Source organism: Pteronotus mesoamericanus, unplaced genomic scaffold (genome assembly GCF_021234165.1).
Source record: "Pteronotus mesoamericanus isolate MK-2021 breed Mesoamerican mustached bat unplaced genomic scaffold, CSHL_Meso_final contig_26, whole genome shotgun sequence".
In the NCBI taxonomy this organism is placed as follows: Eukaryota; Metazoa; Chordata; class Mammalia; order Chiroptera; family Mormoopidae; genus Pteronotus; species Pteronotus mesoamericanus.
The window spans coordinates 12,656,225-12,675,325 of NW_026555109.1; the positions used below are offsets into that span (position 1 = coordinate 12,656,225).

The 19,101-nt window shown below is 42.1% G+C and overlaps 2 protein-coding genes across 3 annotated transcripts in view; one reads left to right on the top strand and one right to left on the bottom strand.

The window, feature by feature from the left end:
- The window catches only part of COL4A1 (collagen type IV alpha 1 chain), a 148,813-nt gene extending 130,475 nt beyond the window's left edge, over window positions 1–18,338 (bottom strand). Inside the window, exon 1 of the mRNA XM_054574394.1 lies at window positions 18,090–18,338. Within this exon, the coding sequence (XP_054430369.1) occupies window positions 18,090–18,173 (84 nt within the window). The 5' untranslated portion in view covers window positions 18,174–18,338. The remainder of the gene's footprint in view (window positions 1–18,089) is intronic.
- COL4A2 (collagen type IV alpha 2 chain) overlaps window positions 18,242–19,101 on the top strand; it is a 195,307-nt gene continuing 194,447 nt past the window's right edge. The window contains exons 1-2 of one of the 2 annotated variants that reach the window (XM_054574392.1): window positions 18,242–18,419; window positions 18,947–19,029. In XM_054574392.1, coding sequence (XP_054430367.1) covers window positions 18,986–19,029 — 44 coding nt within the window. In that variant the 5' untranslated portion in view covers window positions 18,242–18,419; window positions 18,947–18,985. The other variant, XM_054574391.1, reaches the window with a different exon arrangement.

Below are 19,101 nucleotides of genomic sequence, written 5' to 3' on the forward strand. Positions count from 1 at the left end.
GCTTTGATATCCACAATGAAGTAAGTGTGTCCTTGGGTGCCATACACCAAGATGGCCTTGCAAGGGAGTGGCTGGCTGGAGCTCAAGGGCATGATGTTGAAAATCATACCAGGGGCTTCCACGCCATTTACATGCAGGAAGTGCATATAGAACTCGACACAACTGTTCCCCGGAGAAAAGTTTCCTTTAAGGGACAAAAGAGCTGCTTGTAGCCTTGAATCCTTATGAGACCTATAACTCATGTTTAATTATGTGGGTGAAAGAGGGAAATCTAAGAGGTCCATTACCACTTTCTAAAAGAATGCATGGTTTAAGAAACAAAATTTTATCTTTTTCAACAAAAATCTGTTTTATTATTTGTTTGTTTTAATTCATTGATTTGAGAAAGAGAGAGGAAGGGGGAGAGAAAGAGACACTCATTCATGCGTTCATTGGTTGATTCTTGCACGTACCCTGCCTGTGGATCACAGGCGCAACCCTGGCAGAACAGGACAATACTTAACCAGCCGAGCTACCCAGCCAGGCCCCAAAACCTGTTTAAGGATCATCTAACCACAAGGTGAAGCAACTCACAGAACTGTCCCACTTCACTATGTCCATGTGTACTATGTAGTGTATGTATTTTTTTGCACAAAAATTAAAAATCACAACAAGTTAGTTTGATGTAATTTGAAAGGAAATAATTATAGATCTAAATCCATAATTGCATGGAGAATATGCACAGTCACCCTTCAGGGGATAAACACCAACATTTCAGGCTTCTTCTATGTGGAAAACTGAAGGAGTTAAAGGAGCATAAGATGTAAATGCCACAGGTTGTATCCTCACGGGGGCTGACTCATCACGGGCAAACTCTTCTTTCTGAATCTTCCAATGGACAATTTGTTATGCAGATACCAGGGTGGTGACTATTAATACTCCATTTCTACATCACCATGAAAGATGAGCAGGTTGGTTGTAAGGCCTCAGGGAATGAATAAGAGAGGATCTAATTTGAACAAAGATGTGCAAAATGAAGGGGCTGGCTTGACAGAAGCCGCTGCTGGATACACATCTGCAGCAATCTGGCTCCTTTCGAAGGTGATTTGGTGTATTTCTAAATGGAAGAGTCCATTTCAAATTCATAATGTTTAAATGCTGCTTTGCAGGTTCTGCATTTTTTTCCTCTTAATTAATGCCTACTTAAAGGTTATTTTTGAGCCATGCAATATATGCGAATACACTTCTCCACTCATGCACATGTGAGCATGCTGCAAGCTAAAACACTCAACTTGAACAGCTTTGGGATTCTGATGTCCAGGCTCCCTAGTGGAAACCCAAACTGTATAGCTTTTGTTTTACCATGAAAATGTCATTGCAGTTTAAGTTTTATGTCCAAAACATAATTTCTTTTATAATTTACTCTCTTAATCAGTACATCTAATGACCCATGACATATTTATAATACACTAGAGTTTTCCTTAAAAGGCAACATAACCTCCAACATTCCTTTCAAGGCTCCTCTGGTTTCTTTGCTCCTGTCTTCTCTTTGGACACTAGCTTCACTCCCTAAGTGCTCACCCCAGTGGCTCCGTGATTATTTCCATGATGGCAGAAGCTGCTGGCCCTGCCTGTGGTTTCTCTTCTGGAGTGTTTAAGCCTTCCCATGGTGCCCTCTCCTGGAGCCACCTCTAGCTCACTAATCCCACCCACCTCTCCAAACCCTTATCTCCCAGGCTGCATTCCACCCATTCTCCCCTCTCCACCCCACTTGTTTTTGGCATCCCTTCAACTTCATTCTGCCCATGACCTTGGCACTTTGCTAGTCTCCATCAGGGCTGATTAGTGAGCAAAGGAGTGGTGGGGGCGGGGCACCCTGCAATGGCAGAAGCTAACGGTAACAGCTTTCCCCAGAATCCAGTCTTTGTGCTGTTGGACAAACACAGAGGTGGGTAATTCAGTCTAGAGCAAGTACATAGAGAAGTAAATGACCTCACTTGTCTTTCTCCCAGAATCCCCTTCCTGTGTATCTAAACCCCTGCCCAAATGTCAAAAGATCTTCCCCTAAGAAAAGCTTCAATGACTCCAAGGAGCTCCAGCAGTTAAAATCCACCTGTGTCTTTGACCATCTTTCATTTTACATTAAATTCTTCCAAACTTTTGATCTTATCTTTTAATACCTTCAGCATCTCTCAGCACCAAAGAACTTGCTTTATTCTTCAAGACTAGCTAGAAAGCTTTAACCATGTAATCTCATAATCAGGCAGCTCACATGACTTATCTTCCAGATCAGGACATGGCTGGGAATGAATGGGAGTACTATAAATAATTAATGACTACACCAAGGCCCCAGGCCTGGACAGGGCTGGGCCAGGCAACCCAGACCCCCGGGCTGGTCCTTCTCTGCCTTATGTGGCTGAGGTGAGGGACTAGACTTTGTCAATCTCTGTATCCTCCCACCCCAAAGCAGGTGCTTAGAGTATAATGGCCTTTGATAAATGTGCACTGTTTCCTTGTGTCATGAAGTCCACTGCACTGCTTCATAGAAATATTTTCCCTGTGGATTAAGCAGTTTCTTCAGTGGTCCTTTTTCTCTTTTCTCCCACTTCGCGAGCTCCAAACTGGATTCTTCAATTTATCACCAGCTTTTGCCATCTGCAAATGAAAGAATTCTAGATTCCTCTCCAAATTTCAATTTCTCTAGCATAGCCCTGGCAACCAATTATCCAGTCAACTGACACTGGTCAAGCAGCTATTCTATCTAATGATGCTCATGTTCTGTGCTAGATACGGAAGGAGCACAAAGTTGAAATGAAGCTGAGAAGAAAGTGTTTGCCCACAGTTCCAGGAAATGAAGAGATAAACACCAAACATCTGATACAGACAGTAAGGTTAATGCTTGCCAAAACTGTCTTCCTTGCCTAGCTTTCCCATCACCCATACAAGTGCCTACATCCTGCCTGCTTCTAAGAGCCAGTTGTTTAGAGGCATTGGCCAACTTAGCTCTTTTCCTGTCCATTGCCAAATCAGGGCTTTTTCCTTCATATATCTTTTTCAACAGATCTTACCACAAAAATGAGCTACCAAATCCCACTAAACCAACAGTCTGTTTCATATATCTCTTTGAGGGTCTGATCAATGCTCCAGGCTCTGCCTCCTTAAAAATGCAGCATGCACAGACTCATTAACTATACATACAAATGGGGCCCCCCAAAAAAACAGAATTTATTTATAAGAAATCGTGTATTTATTCCTACATGTTTACACTTTAGTCACCTTCAAAGTACTCTTCATTTGATGCAATACACCTATCAAGGTGTTTTTTCCACTGCTCAAAACAGTTTTTGAAGTTGTCAGTTTTGATGCCTCTTAGTGCTTCTGCCATTTTTTGTTGCACCTCTTCCAAGCTGGCAAAAATGTTTTCCTTTGAGGACTCTTTTCTTCCGAGGAAACAAACAAACAAACAAACAAAAAAACACCCTTCGGGGTAAGACCCAGTGAATAGGGAGAGCAGGGCAATGGGGGAGGGAGGGTCATGCCGTTTTTTGGTCAAAAACTGCTGAAAACTCAGCTTGTTGTGGGCAGATGCGCTCAGAAATCACCCATCATGAAATGGGCAAATGAACTGAAAGAGTCTTCAAAAAAAAAATTCACTGAAGCCAAACAGCCTCTCTCAACAATGCCAGCTGGTACACTGATACGGCTGGGTTCCTAGACCACTCACCTAGCAGGGGAAGCCTGTACTCCAATGGAATAATGCCCTCCAGAAGATAATGCTAGTTTTTTGGGGTCCCCCTCATATGATTTCAAGTGGCTCATGAAACCCAACTAAAGAGGCCATACTATGGTCTAGACTACTTTTATTCCTCAAAAGTTAAGTGTTTTAAGTTTGATTACATTTTCCATCTTTAATAAGATGTAATTGGTATACAACATTGTATGAGTTTAAGGTATACAATGTGCTCATCTGATACACACGTATAATGCAAATGATTGTCAGACTATTATTTTTTTAATCTAATCTTTGCCATCACTCTAATTTGGGGGTGAGTATCCCAAAATACATTTTATCCTTAATTTATTTTAACTGGAGGGAAAGACAAGGACCAAATGTCAAAAGATCTCACCTGGGAGACCTCTGTGCAGTTTTCTCACCTAGGGCTCCAAGGCCCCTGGTACAGCCGTCCCATCTGCAAGGCTCCAGGTGTGGGAGAGGGACAAGAGCTGACAGTAATTTATGGCAGCTGGGCAGGTAGAATGAGCAGCCATCAAAGACTGTTATCTCCGTGGGGAGGGCTGGCGAAACACAGCTGTCCAGGGCTGTTACCAGCACACAGAGGTAACAGCTGGGTAATCTCACTTAGTAGCTAATCATGACATATCTCATTCTCACAGGGAGACCCTGCAATTGTGAGAAAAGAAATGAGGGATTCCTATTAAAAAGAAAAAAAGTCTCAATTCCCACCCTAGACGTCTTCTCCAGGGCTTCTCCTAAAATATCTGAAGCCGCTCTCCTTCCCCTGGCGATAAATGCTGGATTCCATGAGAGGATGCCTTGCGTGAATGCTCCTTCCAGCACAGGACACACAGAAGAGAGCCAACCAGACAAGTGTAAGAGAAAGAGCCCAAGCTCTGTGCCTTTCTATTACACGTGCACTCAACGCCACAGTGGAGGCTTGGCCCACCCATGAAAATTAGCCAATTTTAAACGAATAAAACCAAAGGTGTACAAAACTGTTGCATATAAAGAAATGTCTATTTTGCACATCTTCAGGCCACCAAAGCTGATGGCTCTCACATGTGTCATGACTCTGACTCTGGGAAGAATGGAGAAAACACAACACAAGCTAGCGGTTGTCACTTCAACCTGCACGGCTATAAATAATGAGAAATTCAACTTAATTGCTTTGCTTTGCCACACACAGCTTTCATGTTACTACTAAGTTCTCTTAAGTTACAGTTGCATACCATCCAGGAATAGCGTAAGCTGCACTAAAGTTTTCTCCTAGTACTTACTGTCCATCGTCTGTCATTCTGACTGGAGGTCATAAGCAGTTCTACTCAGATACGGTAGAAAATGGCTCAGATACAGCAACCCAAACTCAGGGCTGCATTTTTAATATGATGTTTAGACATACTGGGAACATCAGTTCATCTTACTTCCTCTTGGCCCTCTGACACTAAGAAGAGAATTGCCAATTAAGGAATTAGTTTATTAAGTAACAATCACTTCTATACTTATTTCGCACCAAAAAGTCTCTGTAACATCATACATTTCATCAGAGATTTTTACATTATCTTTTCCCCTTTTTTGTAGCTTTTCACAGTTGCCAGATAATTGGGACATCTACTGTCAATCGCCTAGGACAGTTGGTCAACACATTTTGCCAAGAACTTTGACCTGTTTTCTTTTTAAGTCACTCAATAGTTGCAGAGAAAGAGTTGTCATGTTTCTGATTCATTTATCCGTACTCATAAATTAGATTAGCTTTGCCCAGGGTAAACCTTGGTCCTGGTTACCCTGGACAAAAAGACTTTAATTATTGCTAAATATCATTACTCACAGAAAAGGGCTCAAGTGCTAATTGTGACCAGAACTTCTCCAGGTTCAAGTGCTGAGCCAGTGAGTACAGCTCTTCATTCCTTGGTGCTTGTTATACATTGCCACAGTCTGTCCCACAGGAACTGCAGTATACAGTGGGGTGGCATGGCTACTTGTGTCCTTTGGAACTAGAGGTCTTTTGGGTGTGTCCTTGCTGATTAGAAAAGCACCCCTCCTTCTGACTTATTTGTCTCAAGCCTCTTCACACAGGGCATTGCTGACTTGACCATACAGCAATGCAATTTCAAGGCAAAGGACAACATTCTTGCATCACGACTCTTGTGACATATGCCATTCTGGTCAAAATGCCTGAAAATCATGATCACTGTAGAAACAAATTTGTCCATTCTTCCATCTGGTATTTCCACATTGATGCTATTTTCCACCCTAAATCCAAGTTGTTTTCCCACAACTAGCTTTGCATCATTCTCAGGGCAGAGAGGAAAACCAAGCTAACTCATGTCCTAGAGATATTTCAAAATTTATAATTTCTAAATAAATGGAACAACCTTGAATGTCTGTTAGTCTCATGAATTTACTTTAGAGACAGCAAAGTAAACAATATTTCCTATAGAGACATTCAGTTCTCTTTCTTATATTTATAACTCTTTTGACAGAGTTGAATTACTGAGGCTAAGCCACTCCTAAAACAGCAAAGAGGGACATCTTTTAAAATAATTTCTGGCTTAGCATGAAGGAAAACCAAATTGTTTATATTAATTTCATAAACTATCTTTGCAGGCAGCAAGTCTTGTCTGTTTTGTTCTACAGACTAGACTAATGCCTGGCACATAATGGGTGTACAATAAATATACAAATGAATGTATGAATGAATGGATACCATTAATTATATCCATTTATAACATATTCATGATATGCATATATCTAATATATGTGTATATATGTACATATATGCATACACATATATAAACTGAAGGTACTTAATATACAAAAGCCCTAACATTCTACAAATGATCATTTTAATGTAAAAATGTACAAATAGGATTAATTTCCCTAACACATGCAGAGACCTCTGCAGAACGACTTTTTATCAAGATATTTGGAGCTATCCATTTTAAGACTTTTTAATGGATAAACATCCTCAATCTGTCAGCATACTTAGACTGTCTTTTTATCCTTTCCCGTGCCATGGCTTTCTGACCCTGACCTAAGGTGAATTCTAACATGGGTCTGGCAGCAAATGTTTATATGCCAGTGTTGGTGCCCCATAGACATCGTCTATGTTAGAAAACAGCCCCAGGCAGCCAGAGGTGCTGCCCCTCCCAAGTAGGATCAAACTGGGCAACAAGTGAGAGTTCTAGTGCTAGAGTGAGCCGCCCCTCGTATCTGTCTCCACGATGACCCCCTAACCAAAGCAGCTCACTGATCTCCGTGACTGACCGACTTAGGAGGGATTTATTAGGAGTGGTAAATCAATCACTAAAGATAGGGTTGTTGTCATCAGTCAAACCTATCAACCCCTGAGAGAAGTTACTAGAGTCAGTGATCAGACTCCCGAAAACCACGTGCATTTGGGAAGCTGAGGACACAGTCCCAAAGGCCCTCCATTGCTCATCATAAGGAAGAGACACCTCTTCCCATTTTACCAAACCTCTCCAACCTGATTCACATTTGCACAAAGTCCTATTATACTACTATGTTCTTTTCACATTAATTACTCTCAGAAAGAAATCTGTGGAAGACCTCTTCCAAGTGGCTATAAAATACCAGCTGTCAGAGTACCTCACAAGAATTTTAAACTGTGGTAATGCTGCCACTTCCTATACAAATCACTACAACGTATTCATTTCAATTTGCTTCTGTTCATTTTATTGTTGTCATGCTTTGAAGCCCACTTTTCCATCTTGGCATACTTTAGAGATAGAATTATGCCCTTAAAGTTATGCGATAAAAACATATTGGTTAATTTTAGTGTATGATCTCAATATAATCCTAACATTTGTAAATTTTCCAAGAAGTTCATCTCATTTTAAGGAATGAAATAGAGGTAAGAGAGAGATATGTTTTAGTCAATGTAGTTTTAGTTACAGATGAATATCAATAATGTAATAATAAAATCAAAAGAGCTAACATTTCTTGGGCTCATATATGTGCTTTACACATATTATCATGTGTACCATCTCCATAACAATTTTATAAAGCAACAGTATTATTACTTCTATGTTACAGATGAGAAAACTGAGGCATAGAGGGGTTGAATAGGTTGGCCACGGTCAAATAGCTAGTCACTGGTAAATCAAAAATTCAAACATATGTGGTCTGGCTTCAGAATCTGTGATTGTATACTGTTCTTTCTAAAAAGTCAGAACCTAAGTAAAAACTTTTTGGGCAAAATAAAAAGAGCATTGAAGGTTTTAATTTTTTTGATATGACAGCTATTGTACCATTACTAGGATTATTCTTCTTTTAACTTGGGCATATATCAGAAAAAAAAGTATAAAAACAATTCTAATCGTTTGCATATTTTCTGACCCTGAGTGAGTGCTCAACACACATTCATTGAACAGACTTTGAATGCCAGAATCAAGGAACTGTGTTATCAACCTATCAATTTGTGCTACATGCTTAAGTGAATTCTTAGTCTTACTTGGCTTATTTTCACTACAGAAAAAAAAAAAATGGGACTTTGGTTATAAATCTGGCTCCCAGCCTAAAACAATGCCCAAAGTTACGTATGTTTTATATGAATTACTAGTCAAGAGGAAAAAAAAAACATATTAACATACTAATTGATGCCTACTCCATGAAAGAAGGGAAAATAACTAAGGTCAACAAGAAATAATAAAAAATCATTAATTATAGGATTTTAAAAAAAGTTTTAAAAGCCTAAATTCCAGAATAAAGAAATACAATCTTATTATTTTGAAGTATTTGGGAAAACAAAGTCTAATTACCACTAAGGCGCCCAATAATTATTTGTTCAGAGTTGCTTTAACAAACTGATAAAAAGCATTTGTTGTTAGCATGTTTACATGCAAAAACATCTGTTACATATAAGAAATGAAAGAGCGATGAACCAAGAAGACTGCCTGCTGCACATGCTGTGTAATAAAGAGTGTCCCTTCCCCAGTTTATCAGTGAATAGCACTGATTCCAGACCAAGTTTACGTCCTTATCCAAAAATACATCTGACCCAGAGGGTGAACAACCCACATTGCAGTACATTTTTTCCCATCACTGACCCATTTTTCTGTTTTGGCAACTTAATCTTAATTTTATAGGCCGTTTCCTGACCTAAATTTAGTAGTTATTTTAAACCACTAACCCCAAATGGTCTTTAATCCCCAGGAAATGGATTTGGCCATAATATGATACAAAACAGAAATTCTCCACTCAGGAGGCCAAGTGGTCAAGGCACAGAGGAGTGGGTGAGGGCAGACACCGCAGGAACTGTAAGTCACATGATGGGAGTCCAGCCTCACAAGTTCTGACTGGGGTTCTGCACTTTGCCAGTCTCTAAGCATACGGTCCAAGCCTATTCTCAGCAGGTGTGCGGGAATGAACGGGGTCACTAAAGATGGCAAAACTGTGACAAGGTAGGAAATCATGACAAACCTCATGTCCCATGTTCTGAGGAGGAAAAGAGGACCGCAGCGGACGAGGAGCTTCCCCGAAGCACCAGCTGTCCCCACTGCCCATCAGCCAAGCCCTCTGCAAATTGTTTCCTGAGCATCCCGACACTGCGCACACACACTTCTAGACCTTCTTCCCACTCCTAACCCTCCAAATAGCACCGCAGAGCTGAAACTGAAGTTGCTGGCAGTAGCAGCAACCAACAAGGAAAGAAAAAGATAATGATCACTGAAAAAGTCACTTTAAATGCAATGGTTCATCTTCTATTGGAGTGTAAACTAATGTCCCGGAATAGCCTGTTTATAGCTCACATCCATCAAACCACTCCTCCTGTAAAAAGAAGAGAATGGACGGTATCTATGGTTTCAGGCCCACAGCATCAATATCAACTGTTAGAAATGCAATTCTCAGGTGAACTCCACACCCCCTAATCAGAAACCCTGGGAGTAGGGCCTGGCGTCTCATCAAGCCCTCCAGATCTTTCTGCTGTGAGCTCAAGTTCTGGAACTACTGGTATAGGTGACCCTTCCATGGTCTTCTCCAGCCCCAAGATGTCTTGGTGGTATAATTACTTTGCTATTTATTGTTCAATTTAATTTAATGAACAGAATAGTGCCTGGCACAAAGCCAGCACTGTATAAATGCTTTACAAACATTAACTTGTTTAATCCTCATATATATTCTCTAAGAAGGACTTAATTTTTGGCCTAATTTTACAGATGAAGAAATATGGGCAGAGAGAAACAGGTAACTTGTATGCAGTTACAGTTACAAGAGACACAGCTGGGATTCAAACCAGCACCCATGGGCTTAACCACTACCCTACGCGGAGCAACTGTGTGGCTGGACTATCTTCCTCTCCAGATGTATTTGAAATGTTGCGATCATCTTTCCATGAAGTGTGTACATCTCCCTTAGATTCAAGCTTTTTAGAGAAATAGACATTTCTTTTGCCTGGCTTATTTTAGAGTCCTTGGAATTAGCTTGAACCCCCAGGTAGCATATGATTTCTATTTAATATGTTAAGTTAGATTAAGCATTTTCCAAATGGTCATTCCAAAAAAAAAAAATTGACCAAACTGGTGCTGTGGCCCTTTTTCCAAATAAAATCTTGTATGTCATAGGTATAATAATAATAATAATAATAATAATAGTAATAATACCACCTCAACTCAAGCTCTGATACATGCAACTCAGTAATAACTGTGAGACATTAAAATGTTATTGTATTCTTTTAAAAAATTCTAAAATGCATCTCAAAAATTAAATCTAATTAAGAAAAGGAGTTGCTTGTATTTAAATGATTTTTTAAAGTTAATGCTCTTAGAGACATGGAAATAAATGCTCCTGTGTACAAAAATAAGTCGTTAGTTGCATAAAAGGATAATTGTGGATTTTATAATAAATTTTAATCATTTTTATTACAAAATATACTTAATTTATAAAAATAAAGTACTGTTACAGTTGTAGAAGCCAAATCTTCTTCTGATTAAAATATACATTAATATTATATCTTTAAAAGAAATGAAAAAATAAAATAGTTATCGTTGGGGCTTTTTTGTAACATTCTGAAGCAAGAAACCAATATTGACTAACAATCCTCAAAAATACCCCATATGCTAAAAGATCAGTGTTAGGTAAGATTTATCTTTGTGAAATGAAGACACACACTCTGGCATGCTAGAAGTCTGTGCAAAGTTTTGGAAACATTGAATTACAACTAGAAAACACTAGGTTTTGTTCTTCATAAAGGAGTATATTTATTTTCTAAAGCAGAAACTCAATAAAAAATTTTAAACAATTTTAATTAAATGTCAAATATAGGAACACTCTCCACATGTTCCGCTGAGTTGGACAAAACTTATTTTAATCAGCTAAATTCCCTCTAAGTGGACATACAAATGGCTTCTCCAATTGTTGGTATATTTAGTGACATGAGACTAGAGAACTGACATCAAATGGGCTTCTTCCAGTTCATAGCCAATATCTCTTGCTTTCATCCGAATAAGAAAGAAATGCCCACAGTACACTAAGACATTTATTCAGTAATAAACAATAATAACTCCAAAATTCTGAACAAAGTACTGATTCCAAGAACAACAAAAAATGAGGAGATTGGATAATTCTCCTTTATCTCCTTTATCAGCAAGACACAATCAAGAGATACACAGAAGCCCACATGGCGTGTAGTGTATTGCTTTAGTATCTGATTCAGACACTTTGCGGTTGTCTTTACTTTAGCACAAATCAAGCACACTTTAAAACTCATATGACATAAAATGTTCTTATAGCATTCAAACTGAAAACCAAATGTAGCAAAGCTAGGAATATTACTAAACCACGGAATAAACTATTTACATAAAGAGTTCAACATTGTATATATTTCCAAGTTGTGTTTAGTCTGTGGTGGAATATCTACTCTAAATTTCAAATTGAGAGGAAACACCTTCGTTTAGCATTACTTTTCTTGTGTTTTTTAAAACTACCACCGGGGTTAGCAATGTAACAGAATCTACTTGAGCTAGAACACAGCTCCACTGGGACTCTCCCTGGGGTCCGGGGCGAATGGCAGCCAGACATATTGGAATCAATTACAAGTAATTAATGATATCCCTCCATGTGTCAGGCACTTGCCCAGACTGTGGGATCATTTTAACAAAGAAGCTCTGTCCTCCAGCATCTCATAATTTCAGAGGTGTCAAACCAACAGACATAAGACAACATGATTACAGCCACACGGCAGTGGTAACACCCAACATTTCTTGAATGTTTACTTGTTTCATGTGCACTGAGCAATAGGAAGGTATCTGAAGACCCTGCATTGTCCTCATTTAATACATTAAGGGCCAAGCCCAAAGGGATTACACTGCTCCCTGGAACACAGAAATTCATTCTTCATGACCATTACCCAAGTTGCATATTGGGGAGAAGTGAAGAATAAGGCCAGATTGTGAGAGGCATGCAAATCCAAGCCAAATTAAAATGAGATATCACTACATACCTGTTAGAATGGCCAAAACCCAACACCCTGACAACGCTAAATGCTGGGGAGTGTGTGGAGCAATAGGCATTCTCATTCATTGCTGGTGGGAATGCAAAATGGTACAGCCACTTTGAAGACAGTTTGGTGGTTTCTTATGACACTAAACATACTCTTACCCTACAATCTGGCTCTCATGTGCTTTGGTATTTACTCAAAAGAGTTGAAAACATATCCACACAAAAACCTGCACAGGGATGTTTATAGCAGCTTTATTTAAAGTCGCCAAAGCTTGTAAGCAACCAAGATGCCCTCCAGTAGATAAACGGATAGATAAAATGTGGTATATTGGATAATGGTTATTATTCAAGGCTGAAAAGAAATGAGCTACCAAGCCATGAAAAGACATGGAGGAAACTTAAATGCATATTACTAAGTGAAAAAAAGCCAATATGAAAGAAGCCAGTATGAAAAGAAGCCACTGTATGATTCCAATATGACATTCTGGGAAAAGGCAAATCTATGGAGACAGTAAAAAGATCAGTGGGTGTGAGAAGTTTGGGGTGGAGGATGAAGAGGAAGAACACAGAGGAGTTTTAGAGCAGTGAAAATACTCTGTGTGATACTGTAATGGCAGATACATGTCGTTATGCGTTTGTCCAAGCCCACAGAATGTGTAACTCCACAAGTGAACTCTAATGAAAACTATGGACTTTGGATGATGATGATGTGTCAATATAGGTTCACCAATTGTGACAAGTATACCACTCTGGTGGGCAATGTTAATGATGGAAGAGGTTGTGCTTGGGAAGACACAGGAGTTAAATGCGAAATCTCTGTACCTTCCTCTCAATTTTGCTGTGAACCTGAAACGTCTCTAAAAAAATAAAGACTTTATTTTTAAAATGAACAGCTACCCAGCCAAAAAGATGGGAACCTTTGGTCAGAGGGTAGGCAGCCACTGTCAGATCCTGAGCAGAGGAATCGTGCGGTCATGAGCAGGACCTCTGAAGACAGCCTCACAATGTGAAGAATGGGCGGGAGAGAACAAGAGGCTGAAGGAAGGGGCAGGAGTCAGGAGGGTTTGTGGCAATCCTGGCACAAGGGGAAGAGACCTCAAATGAGGTCATAATCATGGAAAGAGAAAGCAGAGGGACTCTAAGAAGCATGTACAAAAAAGGGTTGACCTGGTGACTGAGCGACATGGAGGATAAAAGAGAGGGAAGGGTGAGGCTTCTGCAGATTTACTCACGGTCTCGAGGCCAAGCATCAGGAAGATCAGGGGTGCCAATGACCAAAATGGGAGAACTGGGAAGTACAGTCAATCTGAGTGTAAGAGAGTAAGTGCACATACTTGCTAAGTCCGCCATCAAAGCAGGACAGCCCAGGTTAAGACGATCCATGGGAATGTGAAGATGCTAAACTGCAGCCAAAAAACAAAGGTTTGGAATCACCCTCATGGAAGGTAACAAATCATGGCAGTAGGTCTCCCCAGATAATAAGGGTAGGAAAAAAGAGAAGCCAGCTGAGGCCTACCCACATAGTATACCCACTGAGGGTTTTGGAAGGAGAAGAAAAAAGAAGCAGAGAACTAGAAAGATGACTACAGCAGGTTCATGTTACAGGAGTAAGACCAGAAGAACAATGGAGGGGAAACACAGGATAGAACCAGCTCACTGTGTACCAGACTATCAAAATATTAACCCCAGAGTAATTCTTACAGTGTTAAACTCCTCAAAAGAAACTGACAATTGAAACATGTTCTGGTTTACATCCCCTTTCATTGTATGAGTAAGAATGGTAGGAATATGTCTTTTGTATTGTTCTATAGTCGACATTTTTTACTGGTTGCTTAATAATAGCAGGAAAAACAATGCTCTAGTGATATTATTTTAGGCATTCTATTGTTGCTTTTGCTTACTCTAGCCCAAGAACTCAAAACACCATATCTGCTTGAGAGACATTTTAATGAAGTTAATCCTTTTTCAATTTCTGAAACAATTGTTACATCAAACATTGTCTACTTCATCAAAACAAGGACTGTCATTTATTCACTTCCTACTGCCCTCCTGATTTCTAAAAGGATTTGTTTTAGAAAGTCACTTGTGGGTTCAATTTATCTGGAAAATCTTTACCCGCTCTTAACTAGGTAACTGAACTTGTTAAGTTATGGCCTTCCTTCCAGTCCAAAGAAATTTGCCAGCAGTCTTGTTAATGAATAATGTAAGGCTTTGTGAATTCCCTCATGTCATTGCCCAAGTGAAGGTAGGTTTTCTGGGTCAGTTCCTAAAGGCACTCCTGCTTAGAATCAGTCACCCATGCTGCACCTCTCCAAACATCCCAATGTACCTGCAGCCTCAGGAGAGGAAACAACACCAACGCCAGGGTCCTAACTACATGCTTCTTATTCCTATTCTCCTAGACCTTTCCCCCATTGTCCCTCTACCCCTCTGAGACAAAAGTTCAGCTATCAGGACTGCTGATAACAGAAACAATGACATCTTGGTATCTCCAAGGCAGGAACTTGAAGGTCATCTTTATATGCAAACACCCATAGACGTGCAAAAGGACAAGTAGAATTACCACAGCCAGATGTGATGCCCCATAAGAGTGCATTAAAAACAAACAAACAAACAGAAAAAGCTCTGCTGGGTTTATAGTTTCTATTTCTTCCTCAGATTTAGAGGTGGGATATCCTTCCAGAAGTTTCCCTGAGTTCCCCAAAGCTCAGTTAGGTGCTTCTGTGGCTCCCGCATTGTCTTAATTGTAGCAACTACCAGCATAAGATGTATTTGCCTCTTTTTTCCTCAGTATTTTTCTCTAGCCAGAGACCCCCCTGGAGGCAGAGAGTGGGCCTCAGTCACTGCTGCATGGCCAGTAACCTGGCAGAGTACATGGCATGAAGACGTGGTCAGGGAGCACTTGCAGGCTGAAGGAAGGGATGAATCCCTGGGAACAGGGGCAGATCAGCCAGGGAAACTGAGGTACAGGGCAGTCCTCCAAAATCACCTACTCAATCAAAGCAGACACAAAAGGTAGCATCCTCTTGTCCTTAAACCACATTCTTCTGTGTGATGTGGCTAATATATACCACTAATAATTTTGTAAGAATACACTCTTACATACACATAATGTACGTACATTATTTCTTCTGGAAGCATGGGAGTTGCTTCCCTTCACCCTGGTCCAATTCTACATATAAAGAAAATGATGATTTGGATTATATCTTCACCAATCTCACTCCCAAAATGTTGAGTTCATGTCGCTGTTATTGGGACTATATCAGAAATCAGTCTTCTCATTTAAATTACATTTCCTGTAGAACATGGTTTGTACCCACATGGAAAGTAAATCTCACACCATTTGAGTTCTAAGTCATTTGGTCACAGGAGTGGTGACTCATGGTCTGGAGATGCCAATATTGATAGGCAAGCATCATGACATTTCAGGTAAAGTTCACATTTCTGATCCCGAGAAATAATTTGTTAAGAAGCATCACACAGACCCATTGGAGGAGGAAATTTGGAGGCTGCAGAAGGAACAATTCATTCAGGCAAGATGACTGCATGACTGAGAACACAAGGTAGTCACCATCCTAACACAATGAGCAAATTTTTGTCTCAAGCCTGCACTCTGTTCCTCCTTTCTTGCCTAAGAAAGAAAAGTTGGGGGGTAGGTGTGGCAAAAGCCACTGGCTTAGAAAATCCACCGACTAGGAAATGAACAGTATAATCACAGAAGATATGGTCAAATATAAAATCAAACAGACTTTCACATGAAAAATAAATAAGTGCAATTTGTGCCTGACACATAGTAGGTGATGTTTGGGTATACAAATGCAGGTCATGTGTGATTCAGATAATCCAAAGGAGAAGGTAATCAAAGAATCATCCATGTTAGCTTTAAAGTAGGATTTGATTGATTTGTAACACCTTATCATTCAAAAGGTATTTTTAAATTATATTTTGCTTGGATCAATATTGAAGTTATTTCAACTTTTTAGTATACTAAACAGCTGATTTTGGAAGAAGTTAAGCAAAAAATGTCATTGATGACATGAAAAGTGAGACAATATTAAAATTTAGCCAGATATTATTTTTAAATGGACTTTCTTATATATCCATAAGTCATATGCATCTCTTTGTAATTAAGCCAGGAAAAATATAGTGTAATGAAAATATCTGTTAAGTCAGTTGGTGATCAGAGGGTGTCTACATGCCAGATCTCTTAAAACACCATGTGATAACTTGACAGAGTAAAGCTAGTGGACAGGAATGTCCCTAGGCTTTAGAGAATAAAGGGAAATAAAAAATCCCCAACGCAACAGTAATGAATTTTATTCCCCAGGTAGGAACAGAGTTTCCCTAAGTCAGTGGCTGATTCCTTAAAGTCCTGGCTATTTGAAAAGCTAGCTCTTACAATAACCTTCGTTTTGTTAACAATATCAATCAGAAAATCTTAAGTCCAAACAGAGGTTCATATTTTCAAATAGAGAACTTCCTCTCATTAACACGGCATCAGATTTAGCAATCCGTCCTTGGTAGTGCTATATCTTTTGGTCAATATTTCTACACCCAAATAAAGTGTTCTGGAGCCTCCCCTCTTCTTTCAACGTCGTTTGTCATCATCACCAGAGAGTGCTTCAATAACTGACTTCAGTGCCATGCTAGACACTGGCCTAAGAGCAGCCATCTGAAGTTAACTGCTAGTGTAATCATTAGTCCTTGCAATATCCAGTGAAGGTGCTGCCAGCAAGAAGTCAAACTCTCGATGATGTGTGCATCTCACCAGTGTATTCTGTCATGTAGCAGTTAATAATTTGTATACAGTGAAGTGCAGTCAGTGAATATCATTCTTCCAGAAGAGAAGTAAAAAACACACTAACTAAAAACCTAAGGGCAAGGTTAACATTTGAAACAGGAAAAGAGTTGGTGAGAATGTGGCAAGTAGCAATACCATTTTTAAACATTGGGGGGGGGGGCGGGGGGTATGATGCAAAATGTGTTTAGAAGCCACACCTTCCCACAATTTTGTCTACAAGCCTTCGACACTAGGGAACAGCTGAGGTCTTTATTCTGTCAGAAGGGAAAGGAAAAAGGAAAGAACAACAGTACATCAAGGACAGTCCAGAGCTGGAAGCCTTTACTCCTGCAAACCGAACTCCCGGCTCCATTCCGGACAAGCGCATAGCTGGAGGAAATGAAAACTAGGAAAACAATTTGTACACAGAACAATGAGATGGAGTTTCATTTTGGTTTCACACTCAACTATAAATGTGGTTATAATTTTTTAAAATATATTAATAAAAGACGCCGAATCCAGCCCGGTAACTTTTTACGGCTGCACTGCAGAAGAGCCCCACTTCTGCTCTTGAGCGTGCTTTAGCAACAGAAAGTCGTGGGAAAGCAAAGACACAGCTGTTTCCAGGCAAACAGCCCAGACTGTTCAGCATCAACCACCAGTGTGTCCAAAAACGAGAGAAACACGCCCAAAGAGACTCCTGGGCACATGTGTGGGGCTCTGATCAGCGTGAGGAGCGCGTGTCTACCCCTACCGCCCCCGACTCACCCGGGGACCCAGGGCAGGTGAAGGAGGCCAGCCTCTGAGTGCCTGGCAGTACGAGTTCAAATCCCGCTGACTCCCGGGCACCCTCACCCCGACACAGTGCGCACCAAGTTCCGGCTCGCTTGCCCCCCCCGGCCCTGGGGAGTCCTCTAACTCGCCCTTACCCAGGCCACAACAAAGGAAGCTCCCTGATGGATGTGCGATCGCAGCCCACAGGGATTACCGGGGGGACGGGGAAGGGTGCACCTGGCCGTGCCACAAGCGACCCCAGAGGGGCGTGCGGGAGGCTCCGGCCAGGGACAAAGGGGTAGCGCGGAGCGCCCAGGGCGCAGGGCGGGGCGCCGGGAAGCCCAGCCGGCCGGGACTCACCTTCGCAGCGGCCCGGCTGCGCTCCTCGTGGAGCAGAAGGGCTGCTGGCAGCAGCAGCAGCCAGACGCCGAGCCGGGGCCCCATGGTGGCGCGCCCGGGGCGGCGGCAACTGGCGACCGGCGGTGGGGGACGGCGGTCGGGCGCTCGGGGGCCGCGGAGGGCGGATCACTCTCGGAGGGCCGGGTCGTGAGCGAGGAGCGCCGTCCGGGACGCGGCGGCTTGCAGCGGAGACCTGAGTGAAGCCAGGCGAGCTCCTCAATTTGTTGGCGCTGCCCCCTCCCCTCGGCTGCGCGCGGGCGGCGTCTCAAAGGGGAGGACCCTACGACGCTGGTAAGAGGCGGCGGGAGCGCGCGGCCCGGGGATTGTGGCTGCCGCGCACCGGGACGCCAGGGCTCTGCTCCGCAGCCAGCGGCTTCCGCGGCGCGACCCTAGGTCCCCGCGCCCGCTGACAGCGCGGAGGACAGCGGGCGGACGCGCGGGCCCGAAGGCCGGCGCCCGGGGAGCCCGAAAGGGCGGACGCGCTGCTGGTTTGCCGCCGGCGGGCGCTTCTGAGGGGCGGAAGCCGGGCCCGAGGTGAGAGCAGCCCAGGGACACTAAGATCCAGGCTGAGAGCTTGGACTTGGGGAGCCCTGTGCAATCTGTTAGGAATGGCGGGGAGGATGGGGATCGAGCGGCCGCGACTAAGCAGCACCAACTAGGGCCTAGGTGGGAAGGCTCCCCTTTCTTCTACCTCGTAGTGCAAAGAGGTGGGGGGCGCACCCCGCTCTCCCGCGTCTCACCGACAGAAGCGGCGGCGGCTAGGACGCTTCCCTCCCCAGCCCCTGCTTAGCCTCTTTCTCTCTCGCCTTCCACGCTAGGAGGGACAGACCCGAGCCCTGACTGGCTGTATTGGGATCATGGACAGAGACCAATGCACGGCGTTGGGCCCTGCCCTGCAGCGGTAAGCGACTTTTTGCCCTGTCTCCGTGGTTCCCACAAAAGGGGCCCTTCCGTGTAACTTTAAGGAACTGCC